The sequence below is a fragment of the Lissotriton vulgaris genome, unplaced genomic scaffold (assembly GCF_964263255.1).
Source record: "Lissotriton vulgaris unplaced genomic scaffold, aLisVul1.2 SCAFFOLD_3572, whole genome shotgun sequence".
Lineage (NCBI taxonomy): Eukaryota > Metazoa > Chordata > Amphibia > Caudata > Salamandridae > Lissotriton > Lissotriton vulgaris.
In genome coordinates this window covers 36,253-63,249 of record NW_028253604.1, presented here as the reverse complement: position 1 = coordinate 63,249, position 26,997 = coordinate 36,253, and the positions used below count along the sequence as shown (strand labels likewise).

The 26,997-nt window shown below is 45.9% G+C and overlaps 1 protein-coding gene across 1 annotated transcript in view; it reads left to right on the top strand.

Moving 5' to 3' along the window:
- Window positions 1–13,075, top strand: part of CDCA8 (cell division cycle associated 8) — a 168,066-nt gene extending 154,991 nt beyond the window's left edge. The window contains exon 10 of the mRNA XM_086951436.1: window positions 11,980–13,075. Coding sequence (XP_086807562.1) covers window positions 11,980–12,024 — 45 coding nt within the window. The 3' untranslated portion in view covers window positions 12,025–13,075. The remainder of the gene's footprint in view (window positions 1–11,979) is intronic.
- Window positions 13,076–26,997: the final 13,922 nt, after the last annotated feature.

Genomic DNA, 26,997 nt, shown 5'->3' with positions numbered 1-26,997 from the left:
GGCTACTACTGCCCTGGGCCGGGGAGTCCCCTTGCAGGACATCTGTCAGGCAGCTACATGGGCCTCGCTGCACACGTTCAGAAGACACTACTGCCCGGACAGCCAAGTCCGGAGGGATGGCTTCTTTGGCCGTTCCGTCCTCCAGGACTTTCTGGTGTGATTATTGGTTCGCAGACCCACCACCGGGGGTGGTATTGCTGCGGTATCTATTCTAAGGTAAGGAATCTAATACTAACCTGTTTCTTTCAGATGCACAACTTACTTGCCTTCGGTAACGATATATCTGTAAGAAACAGTAGTAAGTATTAGATTTTTTACCGCCCTACCCATCCTCCCCGTTCTGCGGACCGATATCTAGGGTTAAGGTCCTCCCCTTTCAGGGCCCTAATTTCATGGCACCAGTGTTGGTTTTTATCATGGCTCTGCGTTTCTGGCGCGGAAAAGCTGTGTATAAGAACTCACGTCAGCGCGCGAGGGCGGCGTCTTAAGTACTCCGGCGACATCATCCCGGCGCAGACGACGACAGGCGCTGAGCCGCAGACGACGCCTACCGACGCGCAAGGGTACTGCTATGCAAAAGTTTCGGGATCCAGTCTGACGCCTCGGGATATTCTAAGGTAAGGTATTTAATATAGCCTTATAGCCCGCCGTAGCGGCCTATTAAAGTCCCGCTGAATCGTTAAAGGCCCGAGCCGAAGGCGAGGGACTTTAACGAGACAGCGGGACTTTAATTGCCTGTATAGCCCTGCTACGAAAGGCTATTAGAACATTCTGCCACTAGAGTGCAGAATGTTCTAACAAATTAAACGAAAGGTTCTCGAAGCTCGAGGGGATATAAATCCCCTCGAGCTTCAAGAAGCCTTTGTAGAACATTGGAATGTTGCTCTGCAGGCCTTTACCGGCCCGTAGAAGCAGGGAGCACTCCATTGTCTGCAATGGAGCTCCCAACATTCCAATGTTCTAATACTAACTACTGTTTCTTACAGATATATCGTTACTGAAGGTAAGTAACTTGTGCCATAGGTCGACATGTTTCGCGCTACATCACGCTCTCAGGAGGAGATCCCATGCGCCTCTTCAGGATCAAAAAGGTTCCCGTACACCTAACCGACCTCATGCCGGCACCAGCGGAGAGAGCGTGTTGTTGGGTAGGTGTACGGGCACCTTTACCTACGAAGAACTGTCTCGAGGAGCCCTCAGCAGATTCTCATGGGGAATTCTGCCAGCTTTTTTGGGGATACTGCTTCCACACTCTCCTATGTTTCACTTGATTAATCATTATAGGCCACACACATTCATGCTTAGCTCAAAACAACTTTCACCATATTTTTCGACTTTGACCCAATCTCATGCGTCTAGATGTCCACCTCTGTTGTTTTGATCTTTTAAGCACTTGTTTTTACCTTAAATTAAAAAAATTTATAACTTTGGTTCTACAAATTGGATTGTTGTTGTTTAGGTGTCAATTTATTAAAATGTACTTTACTTTTCTAAAATATTGTGGGATTTTTCTTGTGTTTTGTGTTCACTTTATCACTGTTTGTGTTCTGTATAAATTCTTTACACGTTATCTCCAAGTTAAACCTGATGTAATGATTTCCAAGCTGGTTCCGCAGGAGCGTCAGGAATCCGGAGAGTAATCCTCAGCCTTCCCCTACGGCCTTCCGACTCTATCAGACTCTAGAGTAATGGATGGCACGCCAGGGCAAAACAGGGAAACAAATTAAGGAAAGGCGGGGAAAGAATAGGTTTTGGCTGTGGAACTTAAATGTGGACTCTTGTTGTGGAGGCAGGCTGTAAGGGAAGGAAGATGTTACAGCCTATACTGTAGTACAAAAGAGTGTACATAAACAATGTCTACATACATATATAGACTGCACCTACCACTGCTACTAGTCTGGACCTTGAGATATCACTGGTGGGTAGAATTGGCATCCGCTCTCTCTGTGCTAGAAAAGGACCACGAGTATAAGCACTCTACCCCACTCTGTTCTAGTATAATGAGAAAGTGATATGTAAATCTCACCACAATATCTTTATCAAGGATACTTGAAGAGCACTCTATTCCAAGGTGAATTGCACTTATGCGAGCCTTTATTCTGATAAATTGTATAAGGTGTAATCTGCCAAAGAATATCACACTAGTCAAATACGACATTAACCACATACAAGATAATAATAGAGGCAGCGCGATGCGCTGTTACCGTGATTCTAGTGGCTGAGCAGCGAAACACACTGGTCCACGCAAGTGCCCCAAACAAAAGTATTCCAAAATGCCAAAGGGAAGGCTGGTTGGGTCACCCAACGGGAGGCAGCTCCGGCCAGTGAACCAAAATATGCAGCAGGCAGTACCCGGCCGGACGACGGGGAAAGACACGGCCGTCGGGCGGAGCACCAGGAGCAGGGGTGACTGGGATGAGCAGTACCCGGCCGAACGACGGGGAAAGACCCGGCCGTCGGGCGGAGCACCAGGAACAGGTATGTCTGGGAGGAGCAGTACCCGGCCGGACGACGGGGTAAAATCCGTCCGTCGGGCGGAGCACCAGGAATCGGGGAATATGAAAGGAGAAAAGAAATAACACACAAACACGAGTTGCCTCACACAAGTATGTGAAAAGAAACAATAAAGAAAACACAATTATGAGGGTCAGCGCGGTAGAAGACCCGCCAAGGAAGGCCGCCGTGTACAGCAGAACAGAACTCCAGTACAGAGGACACGGAGAAACAGAACAGGAAACCCAACGAACAAAACCGGAAGTCAGGTAAATCCCACAGGGACAGAACATACGGAAGGGGGAGCTAAAAGCTAGAATGCAAAGCGGCGTTCTGTTGTCTTAGAGCGTCTTTTATAGTGACAAGGCAATCGGGCTTCTTCGCGAGAGGGACCTCGTGGCATGACACCTGACTGCTTTGTACTTAGCACCAAAGATTTAACCACACATTAATTTTGTGACTTAAATGGTTCACCCTGACCGGGAGTGTGGCTGCTGCTTGAGACCACCATATAGGCTATTGCAAACAGGCATGCTAAATTAAATGTCCTGAAGATGATCCCAGCATCTACTTAAGGGATCGAAACGCCGTAGACACTTTGTAAACCATATACACTTGTCAAATTGTCAGGTGTAATGGTGTTCACACTATGTTCCATTTGAAATGTGTTATAAACAAACAAACTTTTTGCCTGAACCCTTGACTTTATGTTGTACGTCCTTTCTTGCTAAGCTGGATGCAGGCTTGTGTCCCACTTATATTGTTTTCTGTGTATTACTTGAAAAACCTTCTTTGATTGCGTATTAAATCCCTGCCCGCGGGACAGAGGAATATAGCACTTACTGAGTCTATATTTATTAACTCGGATCTGATTATTGTCTAGGGACCCTTGTCTTTAGAAACAGTTAACTTACACAACGTCCCTGATCAATTGTATTTGGGTCCCCTTTTCTTTTTTCTAAGCAAAATTGATAGTGAAAGCACCTTTAATGAGCCCCTCGTCGATGATGGAAAATTTGTTTACAAAGTATACACTCTCCCCTGTCGCTGACTGCCATGAGGGTGACTTTGACAGTGACTACAACAAATTTGAAGTATCCCGCTATGGTGGAGGGCTGGAATATTGTCCATGGGGCTGGTAACATCTTGGAGGCGGGGAATAAGGCTGCTGGTAATAATGTGGTTCCTCCTGACATTTAACATGTAGCTCTGACAGGCTTTTGACAGGACCAAACCGGCTACTGTAATCAAAAGTCTCAATGTCCAACAGGTAACTTGGAGGCAGATATGACCTTGCTATGTGAGGACCCACCAATGCTTCCGTCAACATCGATCCGATGCTCCATCAATGGCAGTCCCGACGGCGAAACCAAAGAATTAGATGTAAATCCCCCCCTGACGACAGCAGCGTCGACGATTAAGGTTTCAAGGTCACCAGAACCTTTTTACGTCCTGAAGTGACTTCAGGACGTAAAAAGGTTCTGGTGACCTTGGAAACCTTAATAGTCGACGCTTTTCTGGACTCCTGTGACGTTCCATCATGGGATCTATCCCTTTTGTGAGACCTAAAAGAGGTGTCACTATCCTTCTCAGATGTTGATTTCTGGGCTTTTGTTTTCTGAAACCACAGAAGTAAGCCTCCCTTCCTGTCCCTCAGGGTTTATTAGGAGAAAGTGCCACAAATCTTGCCCTCTTATCTCCTGCTTGGTATGAAGACTGTAAATGCAGTCATTATGTGGGTCATCCGTGTGAACTCCGTTCTTCCAACAGGTCTTACATGGGCGAAATATTACTTTTTTGTCAGACATAGAGTAATATGGTTGAAATATCTTTCAAATGAGAAAACCTGAGCAGAGCTCAGGGAGACAACGTTCATACACAACCTGCAGTGAAAATCTGAGTAAATCAGCCTCTCCTGGAAGTGTTCTCAAGGATGCGAATACCTTATTGGTCATAGTTAAAGTTTTGTCCTTTTAAAAAAAGGATATAGATAAGCTATAAAATGTCATAGCCCAGTGCCACTTTAGCCTATGCTAAGCTAATACCTACTGCTTAATTATGGTACTGTGGGACTTCCCCTTCGACGGGGAATGATTCAACCATGTGAATCTATGAAAGAAGCTATAACTGGATAAGTAAATATATATTTGAAAATGCTAATCTGGCTCCAGAATTTCATAGTATGTTCATCTGAAACAGCCTCCCGCTAAATTCCAGATGGCTATTTTCTCAGATAGCTTCCTTATATAGAAGTAGTTTGATTTGGCCTTACACTAGAGTTCCGCCTTTCATGCTATAAAAAAGAAAGCCCTTATTAAATATAGTCCAGTCTTGCAATTGATACTTCTCGCTCAAATTTCATCTGTTGACGATTGGAGATCATCAATATAGTTATTTGCAGATTTCCACTTCAAAATTCCTCTAGTACATAATTGTATAGAAGATATAAAAAGTGTATCTCTATGGATACGTCTCATAAAATGTCCCTTGTACTTCTCATTCTCCCAGGAGCCAGACCAGATCCAAAAATGTCTTCGTAATTGCTCCTGTGTGCCAATGAGTAGTTCCATCTGCCTCTGTTAGCCTTGTCCTGTCTGTAGAAGTTATGGTGAGAGCCATATATACGTAAACAAAAACAGAGAGGTCAGGTCAGTCTCAAAACTGCCACAAAGACGGAGCGAGATAGATAAGAGTCACACACTCACTCTGGGTGAATTAGAAGGCCCTCACACACCGACCTAGTCAGTGTCATGCTTTATCACTAGGCCCCACCAAAGAGGCAGAGTGCCTCTTTGGTGTGCTGCGACACCAGAAAGACTGCGGAGCTGGTTGCGTGAAAAGGGCGTGACGTGAGGGTAACTAAAATTAAAAGTGCCTCAAAGGGTATCAGTAAAAAATAAATTTAATGAGTGATCCCTAAGACACAAGTGAAGAGTTCTTATGTGTCTGAATTTTGATGCCAAGGTTTTAGGATTGGTTAAATTCAGAGAAATACAATAAGTCAGTCAACATGTTTCTGCCATGTTTTGGATATCCAGGATTACAAAGACAGCAGGGGCATTAGTGGTTATTTGCAGAGAGTGAAAAAGAAATTAAAAGTAATATAGCTACTAGAATGGGATATTGTTACAGAGGGGCACAGAGAGACACAAGTACGTGCATACAGATTGTTAGGATCATACAACGTAGATTGTTCACGTCATTAGAGGTTCAAAGAAATTCTGCTCAGGAAAGCACAGTGTTCCACGGGATGTCGTCGTTGAGGCCATTTGTGTTAGTGCCTAAGCGATACACCCAGCGCTGCTCTTTTTCGAAGAGTCTGTTTGTTATATTTCTTGTGCCGTTGATTACTTCAATTACGGTCCACCTCATGTCATTAGTTGTGTGGTTATTGTCCAAGAAGTGACGGCTTAGCTTCGTTGTTACTTTTTTACATCTTACATTGCTCCGATGTTCGCAAATGCGCTGTTTGATCTTGCGTGTAGTCATGCCAACATAGCGGAGCTGGCAGGGACAGGTAATTAGATAGACCACAATGGCGCATATTAATTGTATGTATGTCTCTCTGTGTTTGTATGTGTATTTGCACTTTACAGGTGCTGAGATACTCCAGAATTTGGAGCATTTTTTTGGAATGAGCGACTTGCTCTTCTAAAAAAAAATTTCAAGCACTTTTTTCACTATTTTTATTTTCACTTTCACGTCCCCAGGTCAGGGTGGACGATTAGAGAGTCCATACCGCCGGGGTATAGTCCTGACGAATGCCTTGGTAAATTGAAACCACCCGTATGGCAGAAACATGTTGACTGACTTATTGTATTTCTCTGAATTTAACCAATCCTAAAACCTTGGCATCAAAATTCAGACACATAAATACTCTTCACTTGTGTCTTAGGGATCACTCATTAAAACTTTTTTTTACTGATACCCTTTGAGGCACTTTTAATTGTAGTTACCCTCACGTCACACCCTTTTCACACAACCAGCTCCGCAGTCTTTCTGGCGTCGCAGCACACCAAAGAGGCACTCGGCCTCTTTGGTGGGGCCCAGTGATGAAGCATGACACTGACTTCGTCGGTGTGTGAGGGCCTTCTAATTCACCCAGAGTGAGTGTGTGACTCTTATCTATCTCGCTCCGTCTTTGTGGCAGTTTTGAGACTGACCTGACCGCTCTGTTTTTGCTTACGTAGATTTAACCGGGGACTGAGAGAGTGTCCTTGAATCTCCCTACCTCTCCCATTGTTGTTTTGTTGAGAGCCATATATAAGTACTACTCCTGTGCGCTGATGCTAGTTCCTTTTTTCCACACCCTTTGAATATGGATGCTGAGCTTTGCCCTCAAACCTTTGTCAGTTCTTCACTGACTTCCAAATCTTAATTTTTTTGCAGTGTAGTAGGGAAACGTCTCCCCTGAAGACTACAGGGTGCAAGGTATGCCGCACCTGCAAGAAACAGATGTCAGTTATGGACCCGCATGACATCTGCTGTTGGTGTTTCATATCCAAGCATGATTTGAGGTCATGTGACAGATGGCCTGGTTACAACCAAAGGCCATCGAAGAGCGGCGCGTGAAGCTGTACTTTGCTGAGCACAAAAAACTAGACAGGTGACACTCCGAGTCCTTTTCCCGAATCTACTTCCAGTGTTTAAGGGTAAGACTCTGTGCTAGCACAAAATGCCCAGACAGTACTCCTCTCTCAATCACTCCTGCTCCAGGGAGATCTCTCTGTCTGCACTCAAAAGCTAATTGCCCAACTATTGTCCCTTTCTGAAGCTAGGCCTGATGCAGCCTAAATCCCTGCTTTTATCTAACACTTTGAAGCATATAGAGGCCTTCAAGTAGGCAATGATGCAACTTTCGGAGATGATACTTGGTCTCCCTGGAATGCCTTTGAACCTTTTGGACCCACGCCAACGGATCCCAGCTCGGCCTCTGCTCGACCTCTATCAGTGACAGGATGATTCTCCACTCCTGTCAGCCTACAGAGGTGCTAGTTTTTGGTACACCCGATGTCGATCCAGTCAGTGTTTGGATATATCTCAGTCAATGTCTAATTTTGAAATCACCAATTCAAAGCCCATGATGTGAGAGAATTCTCCGACAGCACCTTTGCCTCCTTACTAATATTTTGCTTCCTTGGGGCCATGTTTGTACACATTCAGATGTTGTACAAGATCCCTATATTCTTAAGCATGACTAGGATGATAACAATTTGATACCCTCTCACTATACTGATGTTGGTTTGTATTTAAACCTTTGAAATGCTAGTGGTCTTAATACTCTACGAAAGGTGAAATTGAACTCCCCATTTGGACCCCTCGCCGAGGAAAGGTTTTGCTTTGCCATGGTCATCCGTAGAGCCGCAAAAGTGTTGAAATTACAGTTTCCAGCCGCAAAAACCAAATTGAATTTGCTTACTGAAATCTTGCAATCTGGCCTTTCAACTTAATAGCGTTTTGTACCTTTCAATAAAACACTAACAGAAACCTAGTCAGCAGTGAAGCTAAAATCATGGTCGGCACCACCAGTAGGCCGCCCTATCGCCAGGCATCATTGGCCTTCTCCATGTGGTCTTGTGTATTTAGACCCAGCACTCCATGATGGAAAGCCTTGCAGTTCAGTTTTTGCGTAGCAAGGAAAACCCAAATGCCTTACCTACTGCTCTATCTGACAAAGTCAAAGGACATTTATATGCTTGGCAAGATTGTGTTATTTTCGCTCAGTTTGGCATTGCTGTCTCTGCATGCTGTTTATTCCAGAGATACATTCGTCCTATGGGATATGATGAGCAAGATCTTTCCCACCCTCTCTGTGGAGTTACGAAATACTTTTGCCCAGGTAGCCTATGCTGAGCAGGATGCTGCAAGTGCATTTTGCTGGCTAGACTAAATATCAGACTGTATGCCGAGCTATGGGCACTAGTGAAGTGATTCGCTGTCGTGCAAAGATGCATGCCACAAGCTTTCTTGGGATGTGCAGGAATCCCTTTGGATATGCTTTTTGATGGCTCCATGCGGTTTGGAAACTAGGCCCGATTCAGCTTTACTAACTGCTGTGAGGTAGACGTGCTCCTTTGGCTTACTGTACCTGTCTTGCATGTTCCACCAGCAATTCCAGAAGTCCAGGGATTATTCTTGGTGCTGGCTTACTGCCATAGGCAGCTTTTTCAACACCCTGTCCAGTCCCTTTATGGATCGAAGACATGTACTGGTGGCAGAGTTTGGGGCCACTAGGAGGATCAGCCTTCCTCTGCCACCAAGGCACTCTGATTCTTCTTCTTTTGGGAGTTCTCTGTGGCCAGTAGGTGTCAGGGTACGTTTTTGCCTGCCCACACGGTATGCAATTACCTTGTACAAGGTTCCTTTCCTTTTGCTTAAACTTTGGCAGAAAATGACTCCATCCTTGCAAGAGAGGTCCAGTCACTGTAGGACAAAGGGGCAATGGGGAGATTCCGTGAGATATAGGTGGGAAAATGGAGCTGCTGCTGCTGGTGTCCGAGAAAGACAGTTGGCTCAGGCCAATTTTGCACTTTCCGTTCTTGAACCACTTTCTTTGGAAGGGCAAATAGAAGATGCTGACTCTGAACTCCGGTCCTGTCCACCCTAGATCATTGGGATCGGATGATGTCCTTGGACATGCAGGACGTGTTGTTAAAATCTTTCTGTCAAAGCTGCAATTGGGAGTCGTAATCTCTAGTTGGAGATGTCTACTGTCCCCTCACAGAAATTTAAAGACGCTCTAGACAATTTTGGATTGAAACTGACTGCTTCCCTCGTCCATTCATCCAGACATTTGCTCGATATCGTTTTTTTTAATATGGAACAAAATATTAAAGAAACCATTCCAATAATTTGGACAAAGTTTCAATATCATTCTGCTGTTCAGGTCATTCTTCTCTAGTAACGAAGACAGAGTTTGTAATCGAAAAGGCTGTTCCACCTATACTGCTAGGCAATACATACAAACTTGATAATTGTAACACAGAGGCTTCAACTATGGCACTTGGTGCTTAATTTAACAGTCTAAATACGTCAGCTAACCAAACACTGGATGACCTGCTCGTTTTAAGCATACGAAAAAAAATCCAGTGTTAAAAAAGGAATCTGTGGTATACCAAAAAGTGCAAACTGCATCTTCATGGAAGAGAGACTCTTGGTGTAGGTCCCATGATCAACAGATCAACATTCAATGCCGTACCTTCCAAAAAGAGCATATTTAGAAAATCAGAGTCAAAAAGAGGCTTCTCAAACAGACTGACTAATGCCTAAAACCTAAGTTAATCAAAATCATTAAGGAGTTCCAGGAACCTCCAATATGTTCATTGGACCTGCCAAATTCACCTAACTTAAATGAACAACGCTGCTGCTTTGTAAAAAAAATAAAAATAAAAAAACAACAAAATAAAAAACGCTGCTGCTTTGCGTTAATAAAATTGCCAGAATTATAGCAGATTTTGAAGCTGAAACCATCAGACGCCCACCCTGTTTGGACAAGCTGAAACCGCTTAAAATATTTCCTATCACTTCAAGAACAGATCACCCCCACATTTCATAAAGTCCTTCCCATTCCATAGCCTAATATTATTACTTTTAATATGTCCACAGGAGATACCCAGTTTATATTTGGTGTGTCTCCCAACCAATGTGCAGATCTGTCTTTGACGGCTTCTTTGGCCAACAGCTTAATTGTCAATTGGTGAATGAAAATATTTCAAAATGAATCCATTACTCACTTTCCCGAATTTGAAAGTGCTTGATCTTTGTTGGTGTAAGTTTTTCTCTTTCCCTCACCAATCTCGAAACCATGCTATTATCATTTGAAAACTGTACAGCAGATATTTACTTTTTACAGCCCCACCTCAGAATCTTAGTAGACATCTAATCAACTCTACTACGGTATTTCTATTTCCTTGACTGCCCTTGAGATATTAACAGTGCGATAACAGTTGGTCCAGAACGCAATTGTGCATTTTATCTCTGGTTTAAAAAAAAATCAGATTCAGTCGCAAGTGCCCAAAGAGCCTTGCTTTGGCTCCCAATCTACATAAGTGTCATCTTCAAAGCCATGACCATAGTGCACAAAACAATTTACCTGCACTTACCTGGCCTGATTGTGAAAAAAAGTGATTCTTGTTCAAGTAATCAAGAAAACTTAGATGAAACCAACAATTTCTTTTACAGGTTCCCAAAGTCTGTATTGCCAGATATGGTGATAGAGCTTTCTCTGTGGCCACAGCCAAAACCTGGATTCATTACTCTTTGCCCTTCATAGCCAACACTGTATAGTTCAATCCTAAAAGGTCGTAAAACCCTTTGTATTCAATCTTTCCTACTGGTCAAATAATCTTTTTCTCTTACTGATGAATGTCTGCTTTACAAATGTATTTGATTTAAATTTTGCTAGAGGGATGTTTCAATGCTAGACTTTGTGCCAGACTGCTATTTGAGCATCCATCCACTCCTTCACCAGGCACTATATAATAGACTCTCAGCTCTGCAGGGAAATCCATTTTGAACGCTTGATCCTGCGCGAGTTAATGCTCTGTCACTATTCGAAAGGATAGGAATCTTCAATTAGATGTATCCTTCAGGACAAGTTAACTTTTAGTATTGCTATTTCTTATGGATACTTTCTCTAGCCACAGATTTATCACCACTATCCCTCCTCTCCATGCTGTAGAATGGACTTTTAGTTGTAAATAAGGTTTCACGTTAGTCTTCACACTGTCATGGTCCTCAATCTGTAACTGACGCTGTACTTCTATGGAAGTGGAATGCATGGTTGACGTCAGGACACAGAATGTGCCTATATACAGCTCTGTGCTGTACCTTCCGGAGGCGGGATGGGGCTTGCATGGAGTCCAGTGGCACCAATTATAGCACGAGTAAACTATTTCTGACACGTTTCCGTTGCCTGTCTAATGCCTGAGTGAATTCAAAAAGTGTGGACTCTGCTGTTACAGTATCCACTAGAAAGAACATAAATGAAAGTAACGACCTCTGCTTCTAGTAAGTCAATCACACCAATGAATGCTTTGCTCTTAATGAAGTCGGGCAACATGAGATAAGTTTTCCGTAGAATGTGATACTGTCACAGTATATCATTGCATGTGTATTTGACCACTGCTTTGCTTTTGTTCTGAGAAAAAAATTGAATGCCCGTGAACTGAAATGTCCCTACTTGGTAACATGCGTGTTCATTGTTCTAATTATTTGTTTGTTCACAAGTCCACCACCCATCTTTTCAGAGTTGAGCTGCTGGCAGTTGTAAAAGTATAAATGAACTACATGCTACCCTACATAAGTAGAACTTAGTGGTCGTGGAGAACATGTTTGACACTATACAGAACTCTTATTTAAATATGAATCTGAACGAGTCTATAATGCAACAAAAAAGTTAAAAATATTATGGGATGCACAGTTTTCTTTTTAAATTGCCTTGTAATCTTTTTTAATCATTCTTTTTGGTCTTTTTTCATCTTTTAGAGTCGACTTGCGAAAATTGCTGGCAAAATACAGAACAAGAGCTGAGGACTGTTTTTTTTAATGTTTTTCTGTTTTGCGGTTTTTCAGTCGTGTGGTTTTAACCAACTTATTTTAGTAATTTTGTTTACAGTAATTGTTTTTAACAGCCCAGAATTGCTGCTGGTTTTGAACTTTTATTTTTGTTTTGCCACGGTGGATTACAGAGAGCTTCAAAAATTGGCGGCTTGTCTCTTTTGAGGTTTTAGAAGTTTTAATGGCCTCTGCGTGACCGCCATCAATTTTATCCCTGCTCACTCCCTGACAAAGACGTGTCGTGTAACTGCTTCGGTTCAGCCTCTTGCACTGTGGATTCTCCGGAACTCCTGCTACACGCGAACTATAATGATTTCAAATAAAACTGGTTACTCTTACTAGTGTACAGTCTTCTTCGCATCCACACATCTCTATAGGCATGGAACAGGACGTTTGTTTAATCTTCTGGTCTCAAGCTTTCTCAAAGTACAACAGTGCCATCAGCTGGATGGTTTGGGAATTTATCTCTTTACGCGATTGGTACCTTTAGCGCCAATCTGTACAACGTTACCTTGAAGTGGATTTTAATTTAATGACCGCAGTGAAACACTAGAACTAACGTCCTATGATACTTTGTGCATGTTTTCAGCGATGCGTACACATTAGAAGAATACTGTTACTTGTGAATGACATTAGCAACGTGAACATTTAATAATGTTATTTATCTCATGCCAGCAGTTACATTGAGTACTTTGTGGGTGTATATATTCTCGCCAGTGTAATATTCTTCCTATATCGTGTTTTGTTCCTCACTTTCATTACATACATTTTTCCCGTTTGTGTTTTTTTTCTACTGGTCATTAAGCAAGAAGGGTACTCCTCCTGTGCCCTTCTTTTAAGGGCCAACTGGTGCTGCTGTATTTCTTCTTTTAATGCTTACCTCGAGGCGATTGCTCATCAAAAAAGCGAACCTGATAGAAAAATAAATGTATTATTCTGTTATTTTAGGTATAGAGGGTCAAAATGTTTGTGATCACTGTTGGATGGAAAAGCCCTCTGCATTTAAATAAATGTGTTCTCCTGCCCGGAGTGCCCAACTTTATTGTTGTCTGGATCTCTAATACTGATTTTTGTTGTCATAGGCAAGCATGGATTAGGCGTGTGCGACATGGAATAAAACTGTCTCATAGTCGGTTCTCATCAAACAAGAAGGGGCACCCAAAGCACTAATCTCATTGTGATGGGAGGCTTTGCCAGCAGGAGTGTGGTGACAGAAGCATACCGTGTAGTGATCAGTATGAGTGACCAGGCCCTTTTCAATCTGTTTAACTGGAGTGTGGATTACCGGCTCTCTCACCTTTTTAAAGTTCCGCTGCTATGTGCTTGATTCCTCCTTGGCCTGCATAAGTTAGATGTAGAGTGCTGCTCAGTGCAATAGTGGTGACCGTGCTGGAATCATGTGTGCTTGGGAAGGGTACCGTACAGGAATAGAGCTATGCATTGCATGTATGGTGAGTGCGTGTGCTGGATGTATGTTTACCAGGGAGGAATACATTACAGGAGAGATGTAGTGCTGTGCAGTGAATGCGCAATGGCAGCATGCACTGGGTGTATGTGTGCTTGCAAAAAGTAAAATACATGAAGGGTGAAGTGTTGTGATGTGTTATTGGGGAATAGGTGTACTACCAATGGGTGTGTTTGCATGTAGCACACCAGGGCACTATACAGAAAGGATACAGCATTGAGCAATGCACTCAGAGTGAGTGTGTGTGCTAAAAGCATGTGGCAGTTAGGTGGCACTGTACATGGAGTTGCTCTAGTGGACAGTGTGTGTGTTGTGTATGTAGCCTGATTGCTAGTGTGCCTGCAAGAGTACATTACATGGAGGGCCCTGGGTTCCATTTTGGGAAACTGAGGCCTGTCTGGTGAAGCCATGAGAAGTAGAGGAATACACCCTCCTCCCCCCTCTTCACACACACACACACACACACACACACACAAACACACACACACATTCGCACACAAGAAAGAGTGGTGTATTACTGCATTCCTGTGAGCTGGGTGGAACGCACTGGAGAAGGGAGAGACTCCTCCTGTACACTTTAAAGGGTGATCTTTGAGTCAGTGAGAGATCAGAAGATGAGGGGCCTGGACACATCTCAGGTAGGAGAGGGGGCTGATAAGGGAATCTTAAAGAGGAGTGCTGGAAGCCCAGGATTAACCTTTTGATGCACATATCACTGGCTAACATCCAGGCGTGAATTCTAGAGCACAAAACTTTGAAGACCCAGACTCCAAATCACATAAGTTATCTGGAAATGAACTTTAAGAAGCAAAGGTTGAAGGAAGTAGAAGCGTGCTAATCTGTTATAGAGAAAGAAATGCATGGGTGTGGAGAAACTTAAGTCTTATTTATGAGAAGAGTGTTTTGCTTGAAACCAGACCATAAACCACTAGTATACTTTATGTAGCAATTAAAATTAAGAGATCCATCTGCAGATTAGCAGGACTATCTACTAAGCTTGTAGAGTTTAATGCTAAGGTACAGTACATTGCAGGTAGTAAGAACGTAAAAGCAGATTTCTTATCACATCCACCTGTAATTTTTGACACAGCAGGTTCTTGTTGAGAATGATACGGCATAATGTATTATTGCAATTGTCAAAGATAAAACCATTTGTGGTGACGAGTGATTAGATCATCAGGATGAAATATGATCCGACTTTAAAGGATGTGTTGAATTTGGTTTTTTTAGGGCAGCCAAAAGAAAAGGAGTTGAGGCATGATCTTCAACCATATTCCAGAGTTTCTCATTACATTTATTTAAAACCTGGTTTATTCGTGAGAGAAGATAAGTTGATTTCTCCTTCTGAGTGAAGATGAAGAATTCTCGAAGCAGCCTGTGCAGGACACGAGTGCCACTAAGCATATTGTAAGAAATAATGTTTGGTGGCATGGAGTAGATTTAGAAGTTGAGGCGTTGGTGTATATTTGTGTACAGTGTAATACGTTCTATAAATACTTCCTTAGGTTCACATTTGTAGCACAACCTGAGTAATGGTAAAGCTTGGCAGACAGTGGATGTGGATTTTCTAAGCCTCTTTCCAGTGTTATCCAATAACATGAGATATTTTATAGTGGAAATTGATCGTCTTTCTTCATAAGTAGAGGTCAAGAGTGTGTCTAAACCTATGACAATGAATATCCTCAGTATTTTTGGAGACATTTTTGTAAGAGAAGATACTCCAAGGAAAATTCTGACCGATAATGGTGGTCAATAATCTAATTTGTTATGAGTTTTCTAAATGATTGTGATATCAAACATTTGTGCACACTCTTGTACGACCCTCAAGCCAATGATAAAGTTGAGATGTTTGATAAAGTGTGGTAGTGTATTCACAGAGCACGACAATATGGTGTCAATTATGTAAATGCCATTAGAGACCCCTCTGCATTCAGTGACTGGGAACGTTCGTTTTAAAGTCCTGAGTATATTTTAAATGGTGATGGTGCTAGACCAAAAGTATGATGATACTTCTAGGAGCAAGTAAAAGTGCTTTGGCAACAAACACTTGAATCGTGTACAAGAATTTCGAAAATAAAAAATAAAAAGTCCTATCAGTAGCTTGAGTAGAGGATTGTGTTTTTGATTGAGTATTCTTTGTTGCTTAGAAAAGGGGCTTTAAAGTTCAGGCACCCAGTGCACGTTGTAGAAGTTGGGGGCAATTCTGTGTACCAGATAGGCCGACTGTGTGGAACATGTTACGTGAAGCCACATATGTTAAATTCAATCAGCAGGCGAAAAAGTTGTTGTAACTGTAGATTCATTGAAAGAAACGTTAGTCAGTAGTTCAGTACCATGGAAAGGAGGTTCATCAATTTGAAACGTATGGAAATTTGTAGAAGTCACTTGGTCAAAAGATTGTTGAGTTCAACTGATTGTACTACTTTTTTTATTTTGCAGTGCTGGTAATTCTATAGATGTTGTTGCTATACGTTTTCTACACATACCTGTATTATTTTTTGATTTCTTATTTTGGTTATGGTTTGCATTATTATTTCTGCCCTAGAAAAGGAGAATGTGGTATCCTTAGTTGTCTCTTTCTCTCACACTGGGCTGACAGGACCACATTCGTAGCACTTTAAATATTATATTGTCCTTTATCTTAATGTAGGGTGTTTGTTATTGAAATGGGCTTCAGTTGAAGACCAGCTCCTGGGCCTTCTGTTTCATGTATTGTGAGCTTGCTATGCATAGTTAAACTGATATACACATCAATCGATCATATCATTTGTAAAGTTCACTACTTACCCGTGAGGGTCTCAAGGTGCTGGGGGGTGGGGAATGCTGCTACTGCTCGAAAAGCCAGGTCTTGAGGAGTTTTCTGAAGGTCAGCAGGTCTTGGGTCTGCTGTAGGTGGATGGGGAGGGTGTTCCATTTCTTAGCGCTGAGGTGGGAGAATGATCTGCCACCGGAGGTCGCTTTTTGGATGTGGGGGACTGTGGCAAGGGTGGCGGAGCTGGCGGGTAGGGGTGTAGAAGCTGAGTCGTCTGTTGAGGTACGTAGGTCCGGTGTTGTGTAGTGCCTTGTGTGTGTGTGTGGGTGAGGAGCTTGAAGGTTAACCTCTTGTTGACGGGGAGCCAAACATCCACATGATAGTTTGACGTTTTTGGCCACTATATGGAGTTACTTGGTCTCATTTTATTTAGTGTTTGTTTGTAAGTTGAAGTCTCCATGTTTTTAAACAGGGCCATCTCAAAAGAGGCTGGAATGGCAGAGGTCTTTATTGTTTTGCTTTGGGCCTTGTTTTCCTGTTAGAGCATCTACTGTCATAATGATACAAGCAATTGCAAAGCCAATAGGTCTTGCCCTTGAGACATAGTGACATTGCCAGGGCCTTCTGGCAATGCTGTGTGTTAATCGGGTGTCAAGTAAAATATGCTTTTTCCCCGATGCTGTGCAGCATCAACAAAACAAGTAGAAAAAATGCTCGAGCACTTGAACACTGGTGGTGGTTGCCTCATTCTGCTGGCACACATGCAATACGGCATGTGCACACCAGCGTAATGCTTTGGATTTTTAAAAATTTACTTATCCAAGATAGCAGGCCCCACTTTGATCTGAAAATTAAATAATACTTTTCCAGTTCGAAAGTGCAAAATTAAAAAGACTGCACATAATGGGTGAGAGAGAGTGAGAAGCATGTGTAAGAGAGCAACATTGATTTCAGAGGGGAGTGGAGGGATGTAGGTATTTGGATGTGGGAGCACACAAGGCTATTTATTTGGTTGTGCTCAACGATGCTTACTTTGACGTGACTGGGCATGTATTCTTCAGAGTTAGGAAGAAATAGGGCTGTGGGTCAGTCCCTGCTGAAGGTGAGCAGGAACCAATGTTAGCACAATAAATCAATGCATTAGTGATGAAAAAGAACGGAGGCTAAGAAGGAAATTGTATTTTTTATAGAGTTGTGGTTTACTTCATGATGGTGAGCATCCTGTTTGCTTAATTTGCAAAAACAAGTTAGTGCCAGGACCCTCGGCAGAAGAATACTACAGATTAGCGCTGCCAATAACGGTGTCAACACAACTAACTCCCACTCATACAAATGTGACAATTCATATTATTCTAGGCCCCAAAGCTATAAGAATGGCTTAGGAGGCAGGTAAAAGTCATTGTAACTGAAAAATTAATTTATTAAACGGCTGTTGTTGCACTCATTCCTAAATTAGGCGGACAAGGACACCATGTGGTAGACTGTCATAAGCCCTGGTGCTGGCAAATAAGCACCGGAAACCACAGGCTCAAATTAAGCACTACCTGTGCTCAAACGGTGCGCAGATGATCGCAGACAGGCTTCCCGGTGGCACATTTGCACAACCGATTCCCTTAATTTAGTCTAAGGAGAGGAGTGGACGGTGCTCATCACCGAGGCAGCTGTGGTCTGTGAAATGGAAGGAAAAAAAAGAGAGCAAGGTTGGCCAAACAAAAGCTAGACTGGCACCAACCAATGAATGAGTCTGTGGACTTCTCCAAAGAAGACAACTACTGGGGAAAAAAGAGGAGCTTAAAATAAAAGGGTACAATTTAAAAGCTTAAAAATAATTAAAATAGTGTCTGTTGTAAGATTAACAAAACAAGCTAAAACCAAAAACGTTGGCGACCAGGCAACACCAAAATGGCAGGAACCTTAATGTGAAGCTAAAGAAAATGAAAAATGTAAAGCCGTTATCATGTTCAAAAGTGTTTAGATATTTCTTTTAATTCAAGTGACTCAGTAGCTAGCTACGTTTTGGTTCATCTACTGTCTGAGTGATTTTTTGCATCTGTAGCCTCATTGGTAGTGGAAGGAATGTCATCTTGAGTGTCAAACATTATTTAAAACCACAGGGAAGGAACTTTTCTGCCACTTCCATAGAACACAAATTCACAGCTAATTCTTGATCTTGCACTAGTTATGTCATCTTCAAGCAAACATTGGATACGCCAATAAGTGGATTTTCTAAAAATATTTTTCTGATGGATAATTCTAACTGCAGATTCCTCAACTTGGAATTTAAGGAATGTTAGACCTAGCACCTTGGCGTGAGTCTCCCTTCCACTTTTTGCTGATGTGCCTCATGTTTTTGCTGGTGTTTGATGCTCAGGGCACTGCGCTACGGCCAATCCGTGCCGCAATGCAAGTGCTCCCAATATAAAGAGTATCCGTAATTGATTTCCATGATTGGCTTATTTGGTTTACTGTCGGTCCCCAGTGACGTGCACAAGGAGTGCCGGGGCTTGTAGATACAAATGCTGCTAGTGGGCCTGCAGCGCTGGTTGTGCCACCCACCGAAGCGGCCTCGTAAAAGATGTCTCTGGTCCGCCATTGCAGACCCTGCGTGCGGTCTGGTACTGTCACGCTGACTGCGCAAGTGTACACACTTGCCAGTCCCTAAACCTTCCCTAACCTTCATATCAGTCACCCCAATGGTAGGCCTACGGGCCGGGTTCATTGTAAGCGTAAGGTAGGACAAGCCCTGATGTGTGTGGCATGTCCTAGTAGTGAATTACTGCCCTTTTTCGTTCTTCACTATTGAAGGGCTGCCTGTTCTCTTAGGCCAAGGTGAGCTGCTGGAACTATTACACGCTATAGTCCCGGCAGAATAATAAAATACTTCCTTTAGCAAGGTTTATTTTAATATCCTGTGTTTGCAAATGCTACTTTTAGAAAGTTAGCATTTGCTCGCCCGACTATTTCAGCCCGCCTCTGCCAGGATGTGTATCTGTTGTCTGGGTTTGTGTGAGTGACAGGGCTGGGGAATTCCCGGGCACAGTCTGGGTTACCAGGTGGTGAATAGGGTGCTTACACCAGGATGGGTGGGCGGAGTAGTCTTTGACTCTGAATAGGGTTGTGCTCCACCACCACAATACTGGCTCCACCTCCTGCGGAGCGTCTGATGTCCCTGCCCTGCACCCTGAAAGAAGACTTCCTGTCAACAGAGTACTCCAAAACCGGGTTGAACCAGGCTCAGGCCCCCTGGCCTACCACGACAAAAGAAACAGAGTATAAAGGTAGGAGCCCTGCTCCTAAGAAATGAGATCCAGTTTTGACCAAAACTAAACTCTGCCTGACTAGAAGGACCAAGAGAAGCTGAGGAAAAGAAACCTGCAGTGGTGCCTTGATGAGGACGGAGAGGAAAAGACCAGAGAGGACTTTAAAGACTTGTGCCTGAAACTTTCTCCAAGGGCTCGATCACGAGCTTGCCCCCTGAACGGAACCCCAGGACCATTGGGTTCTATCCTGCCTGTGCCCGTTTGCTGTTGAGCCTTTAGTTCTTATTCCCTCGCCGGAGTTGTGACTCTGGTGCCTTCGCCCTCCCAAGGTCGTGACAGCTCGGAGCCTGGTTGCCCTGCCGCAGAGAGGCCCGCTCAAGCTTGAGTCTCTTTCAGCTGCAGAGCCGGGCCGCCCGCTCTCCTGTCACCTCACCTGTTACAGAGCACGTTGTGCACCTCCTCTTCTCTTGCCGGAATCTGCGCGGAGCGCATCTGATAGCCTCGGACGGTCCGTGCGTCGTAACGTACCAGACTGTCTCGCTTTGCCCTCCTGCATACCAAGGCCGTGCCGCACCTCAAGGAAGGCCTTCCGTACTGTTACCGAAGGCCCGGTGCTGCACCCGTCTGCCCGAAAATGCGACACCCCACACAGATCCACAGGTACGACCTGGTGTGCTAAGAAGTGGTACGCCCAGCAGGCCTGAACGGCGCCTTGCCCCGTGAGCTGCATCAGACCCCGTATCGCCACAACCCTCCACACCGTCCCGCTCCCCAGCCTCGCACCTCGAGGGGGCTCCGAGCCAGATAGATCCTTTGGGTAACGGTTGGCCTCGTCCTGGGTCCGCCCTCATCAGTAGCCGCGCCTGAAACGCCTTGGACACTCATCGCAAGGTACATTTGAACTCTATCCCGAGTTCGCATCGGATCCAGGGTCCGCAACGTTTGTTTTCCCTGTCATCGTACCTTGCTAACCAAGGACACTGAAGAACAATCGCCTATTTAAATCTGGTGGCTTTCAATCGCTACATGTTATATGGTCTTGTGATAATTCTGCATATGAAGTATTTTTACATAAAGTCTACGTATCTTTGATACAATCCTATGACTGGTGTCCGTCTGGTGGGTCAGTGGGTTTCCCTTTATGTGCTCATAAATGCTTAATTCACTATCGCCCTGAAGATTAGCCTTGTCTGCTCGCGCCACACTACCTAGAGGTTGAGCAAGGGTTATTTCTAAAGGAGTAGTTCTCTTTACCTGACTAGAGGAGAGGGTCCCTGTTTGCCACAAGTGCATACCTGTGCCAACCAGAGACCCCCGATTCTTATATTGGTGGCAGCGGTGAGGATTTCAAATTTGCATTTATGATTTATGTACAGTAAATTACTGATCACCACGTAGTGAGAGCAGACCTATAACGGAGCCACAGATTTATTGTCTATCGAGAGATCTCGTATCGTCAAACCATGCCTGGTTCACTCCCCGTGAGAACACCCTCTATCATCTCTGGACTAGATCGTTGACTGGGAAGGGCTTGAAAATTACAAAGTAGAGCAGCTGAAAAATTTCTGCCTAAAGTTCAGGGTCGCCCAAACCGGGTGTAAAAACAAAACCCAAATCATCAAGGCACTGAGAGCCTGGAAAGAATCGAGAGAGCCAGAGAATCAGCTGGTGGTGGATCCAGCAGATAGCCTTGTCGAGGTGCACAGAGTCCTGTTACCAGAGGAGCTGGCGGACAGAGCCGCGACCAGAGCGCATGAAGTTGAGATGGCAAGATTAACCGGACAGATGGCAATGGAGGAGAAGAAACTCCAGCTAGAGCATGAGATACGACTCAAAGAATTGGAGCTGGAATCAAAAAGCTTGGAAACAGCTCCTGGTGGCAGCACAACTCCAGTGCAGGTAGAGTCAAGGGTCTACGTACCGATAGATGTGGTGAAGGAGTACTTTAAGGGGGATGATTTAGGGCAGTGGTTTTGGGCATACGAGGTAGCCATGTCCTCCCACCGGATCCGTGCGAAGGATTGGGGAGCTGGGTTGTGGGGGCGGTTCCTGACTGAGGGGCTGGTCACCCTACTAGATTTCCCTTCCGAGGTATGTAATTCCTAGCCACACATGAAAGATGCCTTAATGACCAGGTTTGGGTTAACCATGGAGATGTACCGACAGAGGTTATGGGGTTGTACTAAGATTCCTGGGGGTACGTATGTGATCTTTTTCTGCAGAGCGCTGGATGGTTGGGTGAAGGGTAGCAAAGTGGATGATTTTCAAGGCCTTCTTGATTTAGTAGCATGGGAGCACTTGTCCGCTAATTGTTTTCCTGAGCTGCGCCAGCACCTGATCGATAGCAAGCTGTCCAACCCGAGGAAGCTTGCTGAGGAAGTGGACCGCTGGCTCAGCACTAGGGTCCACAGGGGTCCAGTGGGAGACTCAGCCAAAGGTGGGCAGGGTCCCCAGCAGAAGAGTGGGGGGGACAGGGGAAAACAGGGTTCCAAAGAGGCCCCCAAAGTAATCCCCAAGGGAACGGTTCTCAGCCTCCTCCACCCCGAAGCAGAACGGGGCCCCCGACAGGTAAACCTGTTCAAAGAGGGCCCATCACCTGTTTTAGGTGCTGCGACCAGGGTTACATTGCCACTGATCCTAAGTGTCGCTTATTTGGAAAACCCGCACCCACTGGTGCTACACCCCGGCAAATAGCTAGCGTTAATTTAGGGGAGGAAGTAACCGTCCCAGGGGGTGGGGATCCTGTGCAGATGACCCTAGTCTCGCTAGGAGACAGTGAGATGGTCCCCGAGAACTACCTCCCCAGTAACACTAAAAAATATGGGCAGGTAGTGACCATCAATGGTAAGAAGGCGGAGGCTCTTCAGGACACAAGAGCCAGTGTGACTGCCGCCCGGCAGCACTTGGTGTCTCAGGAGAAGGTGGTACCGCACGCCTACTGTAGGGTTGTCAATGCTGACAATTCTGAGAGCCAGTGTCCGATGATGGCTCAGGTTCCCTTTGAGTGGGGGGGGGGGTCTCTGGTACTCTGCAAGTCGCTGTGAGGACCTACATGCCTGTAGATTCTGCTAGGCAACGATTTGGAGAGCGTCCCTTGGGGAAAGGTGGAGAAAACAACCCATCTGCAGATGGTGGGTCTACCCGACTGGGCATGCGTGACTACCCGGTCCATGGCAGCCAGTAGGGGTGTTGAAGAAGTCCTGGAGCCTGAGGGAGAGGCCCAGGAACCGGCCTTAGAGAGAAGACGCAGGGGGCGCAGACAGTCGGCCCCCGCTGTTCCCACGGCCAAGGAGGAGGCAGACCTCGAGGGGGATGCCCTGGAGCCTACCGGGGAACAGATTGCCGAACTGGGAGACCTGCCTGAGCTGACCCATTGGCAGCAAGAAGGAGGTCCCTCCTGGGAGGAATTCTGCAAGGAGCAGAGCAAGTGCCCTTCTCTCGTGGGTATGCGGCAGCAGGCTGCAGACCAGGCAAATGGTGTTCAGTCCAGAAAACACTTAGTCTACTGGGAGAACGATCTCCTGTATTCAGAGCCTAAGGCTGCTGAACCTGGGTCAGCCCGTGTGCTGGTGGTACCCCAGAAGTTCAGAGCTTTCCTACTGGGGCTGGCTCATGATGTGCCGTTAGCAGGACATTTGGGGATGGACAAGACCAATGACAGGCTTGTCACCCACTTCTATTGCCCCCAAATGCACAGGAGCTCAGATGCTCACTGTAGGACCTGCCAAACTTGCAAGGCAAGTGGTAAGTGTGGAGGGAAGAACAAGGCTCCCCTCTAGCCATTCCCCGTCGTCAGTACCACCTTCCAGCGAGTGGAAATTGACATTGTGGGGCCTCTGGACCCCAAGACAGCCATGGGCAACAGGTTCATCCTGGTCTTGGTGGACCATGCCACCCGGTACCCGGAAGCCATCCCTCTGAGGACAGTGACGGCCCCCGTGGTGGGACAAGCACTGATGGGAATTTTCTCCCGAGTGGGATTCCCTCTAGAGGTGGTGTCTGACAGGGGCACCAATTTCATATCGAAATATATGAAATCCCTTTGGCAAGAGTGTGGTGTAACCTACAAGTTCACCACCCCTTACCACCCCCAAGGAAACTGGTTGGTTGAGAGATTCAACCGAACCCTAAAAGGCATGATCATGGGCCTAGAAGGACCAATAAGGCGTAAGTGGGACGTCCTCTTACCATGCCTGCTCTTTGCCTACCGAGAGGTGCCACAGAAGTCGCTCGGGTTCAGTCCCTTCGAACTTTTGTACAGTCACCCGATCCGAGAACCTCTGAGTCTCGTTAGGGTAGGCTGGGAGCAATCTCCCAGGAAACCTCCCCTGAATTTATACAGTTACATGCTGGCCTTCCAAAACCAGACCCTGGCGATTCAGGCAACTTGCTGAGGCAAATCTGGAAGCCAGCCAGGAAGAGATGAAGCGGTGGAACGACCAGAATGCCACTCTGGTAGAGCTTCAACCTTGACAAAAGGTGTGGGTCTTGGCCCCAGTGGAGGCTTGTGCACTTCAGGATAAGTGGACAGGTCCATTTGAGGTTGTGGAGCGCAAGAGTCCTGTCACATACCTGGTAAACTTGCAAACTCCCAGGAACCCTTTAAGGGTCCTACATGTTAACCGCCTTAAGCCCCACTTGGAGAGGTCCGAAGTGGGCATGCTCTTGGCAACCGATGACAGAATGGAGGAGGAGACCGAACCTCTTCCGAACCTCTTGGTAGCCTCCGAGCCTGATGGGTCAGTGGACGGAGTCAACCTCTCACCCTCCCTGAGCAACAGAGTGACTGCCTCCAGCTGCTGGGGCAGTTCCCGGACTTGTTCTCCCTGGTTCCCGGTATCACAGATTGGTGCGTCCATGATGTGTACACGGGAGACAGTTTGCCGGTGAAGCACAAGGCTTACCGCGTGACTGACAGGGTAAGAGCCTGCATCAAGGAGGAAGTCTCGTAGATGTTTGCTCTCGGGATGATTGAGTCCTCCAGCAGTCCTTGGGCCAGCCCAGTGGTCTTGGTCCCAAAGGCTGCAGCGCCGGGTGCCACACCCGAACTCCAGTTCTGTGTGCACTATCGAGGACTCAATTCGGTCACGAAGACAGACGCGCACCCCATCCGCAGAGCTGATGAGCTCATCGATCGGTTGGGGGCTGCCCAGTATCTCAGCACGTTTGACTTAAAGTCTGAGTACTGGGAGATCGCCTTAACTGACGGGGCCAAAGAGAGGTCAGCGTTCTCAACCCCAGACTGGTATTACCAGTTCCAGGTTATGCCATTTGGAATGAAGAACGCCCCTGCCACCTTCCAGAGGTTGGTCAACCAGGTGTTGGTTGGACTGGACTCGTTCAGTGCCGCCTACCTGGACGACATCGCAGTTTTCAGCGGTACATGGGAAGAACACTTACGACACCTATGGGAAGTGTTGATGGCACTGCGCAAGGCAGGCCTCACGATCAAGGCAAGCAAATGTCAGATCAGGCAGGGTTCCGTGATGTACTTGGGACACCAAATTGGGAGCGGCCTGGTGGCGTCCCTTCAGCCCAAGATTGAGACCATTCTGAATTGGGAACCCCCAAAACCCAAACGGAGGTGAGGGCCTTCCTCGGACTCACCGGGTACTACAGGAGGTTTGTCAAGGGGTATGGCAGCATCGTTTCCCCCTTGATAGAGCTGACTTTGAAGAAACAGCCCCGGAAAGTGATCTGGACTGACGCCTGTCAGGAAGCATTTGACACCCTAAAAGCGGCCATGTGCACGGCGCTCGTGCTCCTGGCTCCTGATTTCTCCAAAGAGTTCCTAGTCCAGACAGACGTTTCAGAGCATGGGGTAGGGGTTGTTCTTTCACAGATGACTGAGGAGGGCTCGGACCAACCTGTAGCCTTCATCAGTCGGAGGTTACTTCCACGGGAATGAAGGTGGAGTGCGATTGAGAGAAGCTTTCCCTGTGGTCTGGGCATTGAAGAAGCTAAGACCCTACTTGTTTGGGTCTCACTTCCGAGTTAAGACAGACCACAGGCCCCTCAGATGGTTGATGCAGATGAGGGGTGAGAACCCGAAACTGTTGAGGTGGTCCATCTCCCTACAGGGTATGGACTTCATGGTGGAACACCGCCCTGGCATAGACCACGCCAATGCTGACGGTCTGTCCAGGTTTTTCCGCCTTAGTGATGAGGAACTCCCTGGGGAAGGGTAGTTCTCCTCGCGTTTCAGCTGGAGGGGACACGTGTTAGACCTGGCACCTTGGCGTGAGTCTCCCTTCCACTTTTTGCTGATGTGCCTCATGTTTTTGCTGGTGTTTGATGCTCAGGGCACTGCGCTACAGCCAATCCGTGCCGCAGTGCAAGTGCTCCCAATATAAAGTGTATCTGTAATTGATTTCCATGATTGGCTTATTTGGTTTACTGTCGGTCCCCAGTAACGTGCACAAGGAGTGCCGGGGCTTGTGCCACCCACCGAAGCGGCCACGTAAAAGATGTCTCTGGTTCGCCATCGCAGACCCTGCGTACGGTCTGGTACTGTCACGCTGACTGCGCAAGTGCACACACTTGCCAGTCCCTAAACCTTCCATAACCTTCATATCAATCACCCCTATGGTAGGCCTACGGGCCGGGTGCATTGTAAGCGTAAGGTAGGACAAGCCCTGATGTGTGTGGCATGTCCTAGTAGTGAATTACTGCCCTTTTTCGTTCACTATTGAAGGGCTGCCTGTTCTCTTAGGCCAAGGTGAGCTGCTGGAACTATTACACGCTATAGTCCCGGCCGGCTCAGAAAACAGTGGCATGTCGAGTTTGGTATGCCTGAACTCAGAATAATAAAATACTTCCTTTAGCAAGGTTTATTTTAATGTCCTGCGTTTGCAAATGCTACTTTTAGAAAGTTAGCATTTGCTTGCCTGACTATTTCAGCCCGCCTCTGCCAGTATGTATATCTGTTGTCTGGGTTTGTGTGAGTGACAGGGCTGGGGAATTCCCGGGCACAGTCGGGGTTACCAGGTCGTCAATAGGGTGCTTACACCAGGATGGGTGGGCGGAGTAGTCCTTGACTCTGAATAGGGTTGTGCTCCACCACCACAATACTGGCTCCACCTCCTCTGATGTCCCTGCCCTGCACCCTGAAAGAAGACTTCCTGTCAACAGAGTACTCCAAAACCGGGTTGAACCAGGCTCAGCCCCCCTGGCCTGCCAAGACAAAAGAAACCGAGTATAAAGGTAGGAGCCCTGCTCCTAAGAAATGAGATCCAGTTTTGACCACGATTAAACTGCCTGACTAGAAGGACCAAGAGAAGCTAAGGAAAAGAAACCTGCAGTGGTGCCTTGCTGAGGACCGAGAGGAAAAGACCAAGAGGACTTTGAAGACTTGTGCCTGAAACTATCTCCAAGGGCTTGATCACGAGCTTGCCCCCTGAATGGAACCTCAGGACCATTGGGTTCTATCCTGCCTGTGCCCGTTTGCTATTGGGCCTTTAGTTCTTATT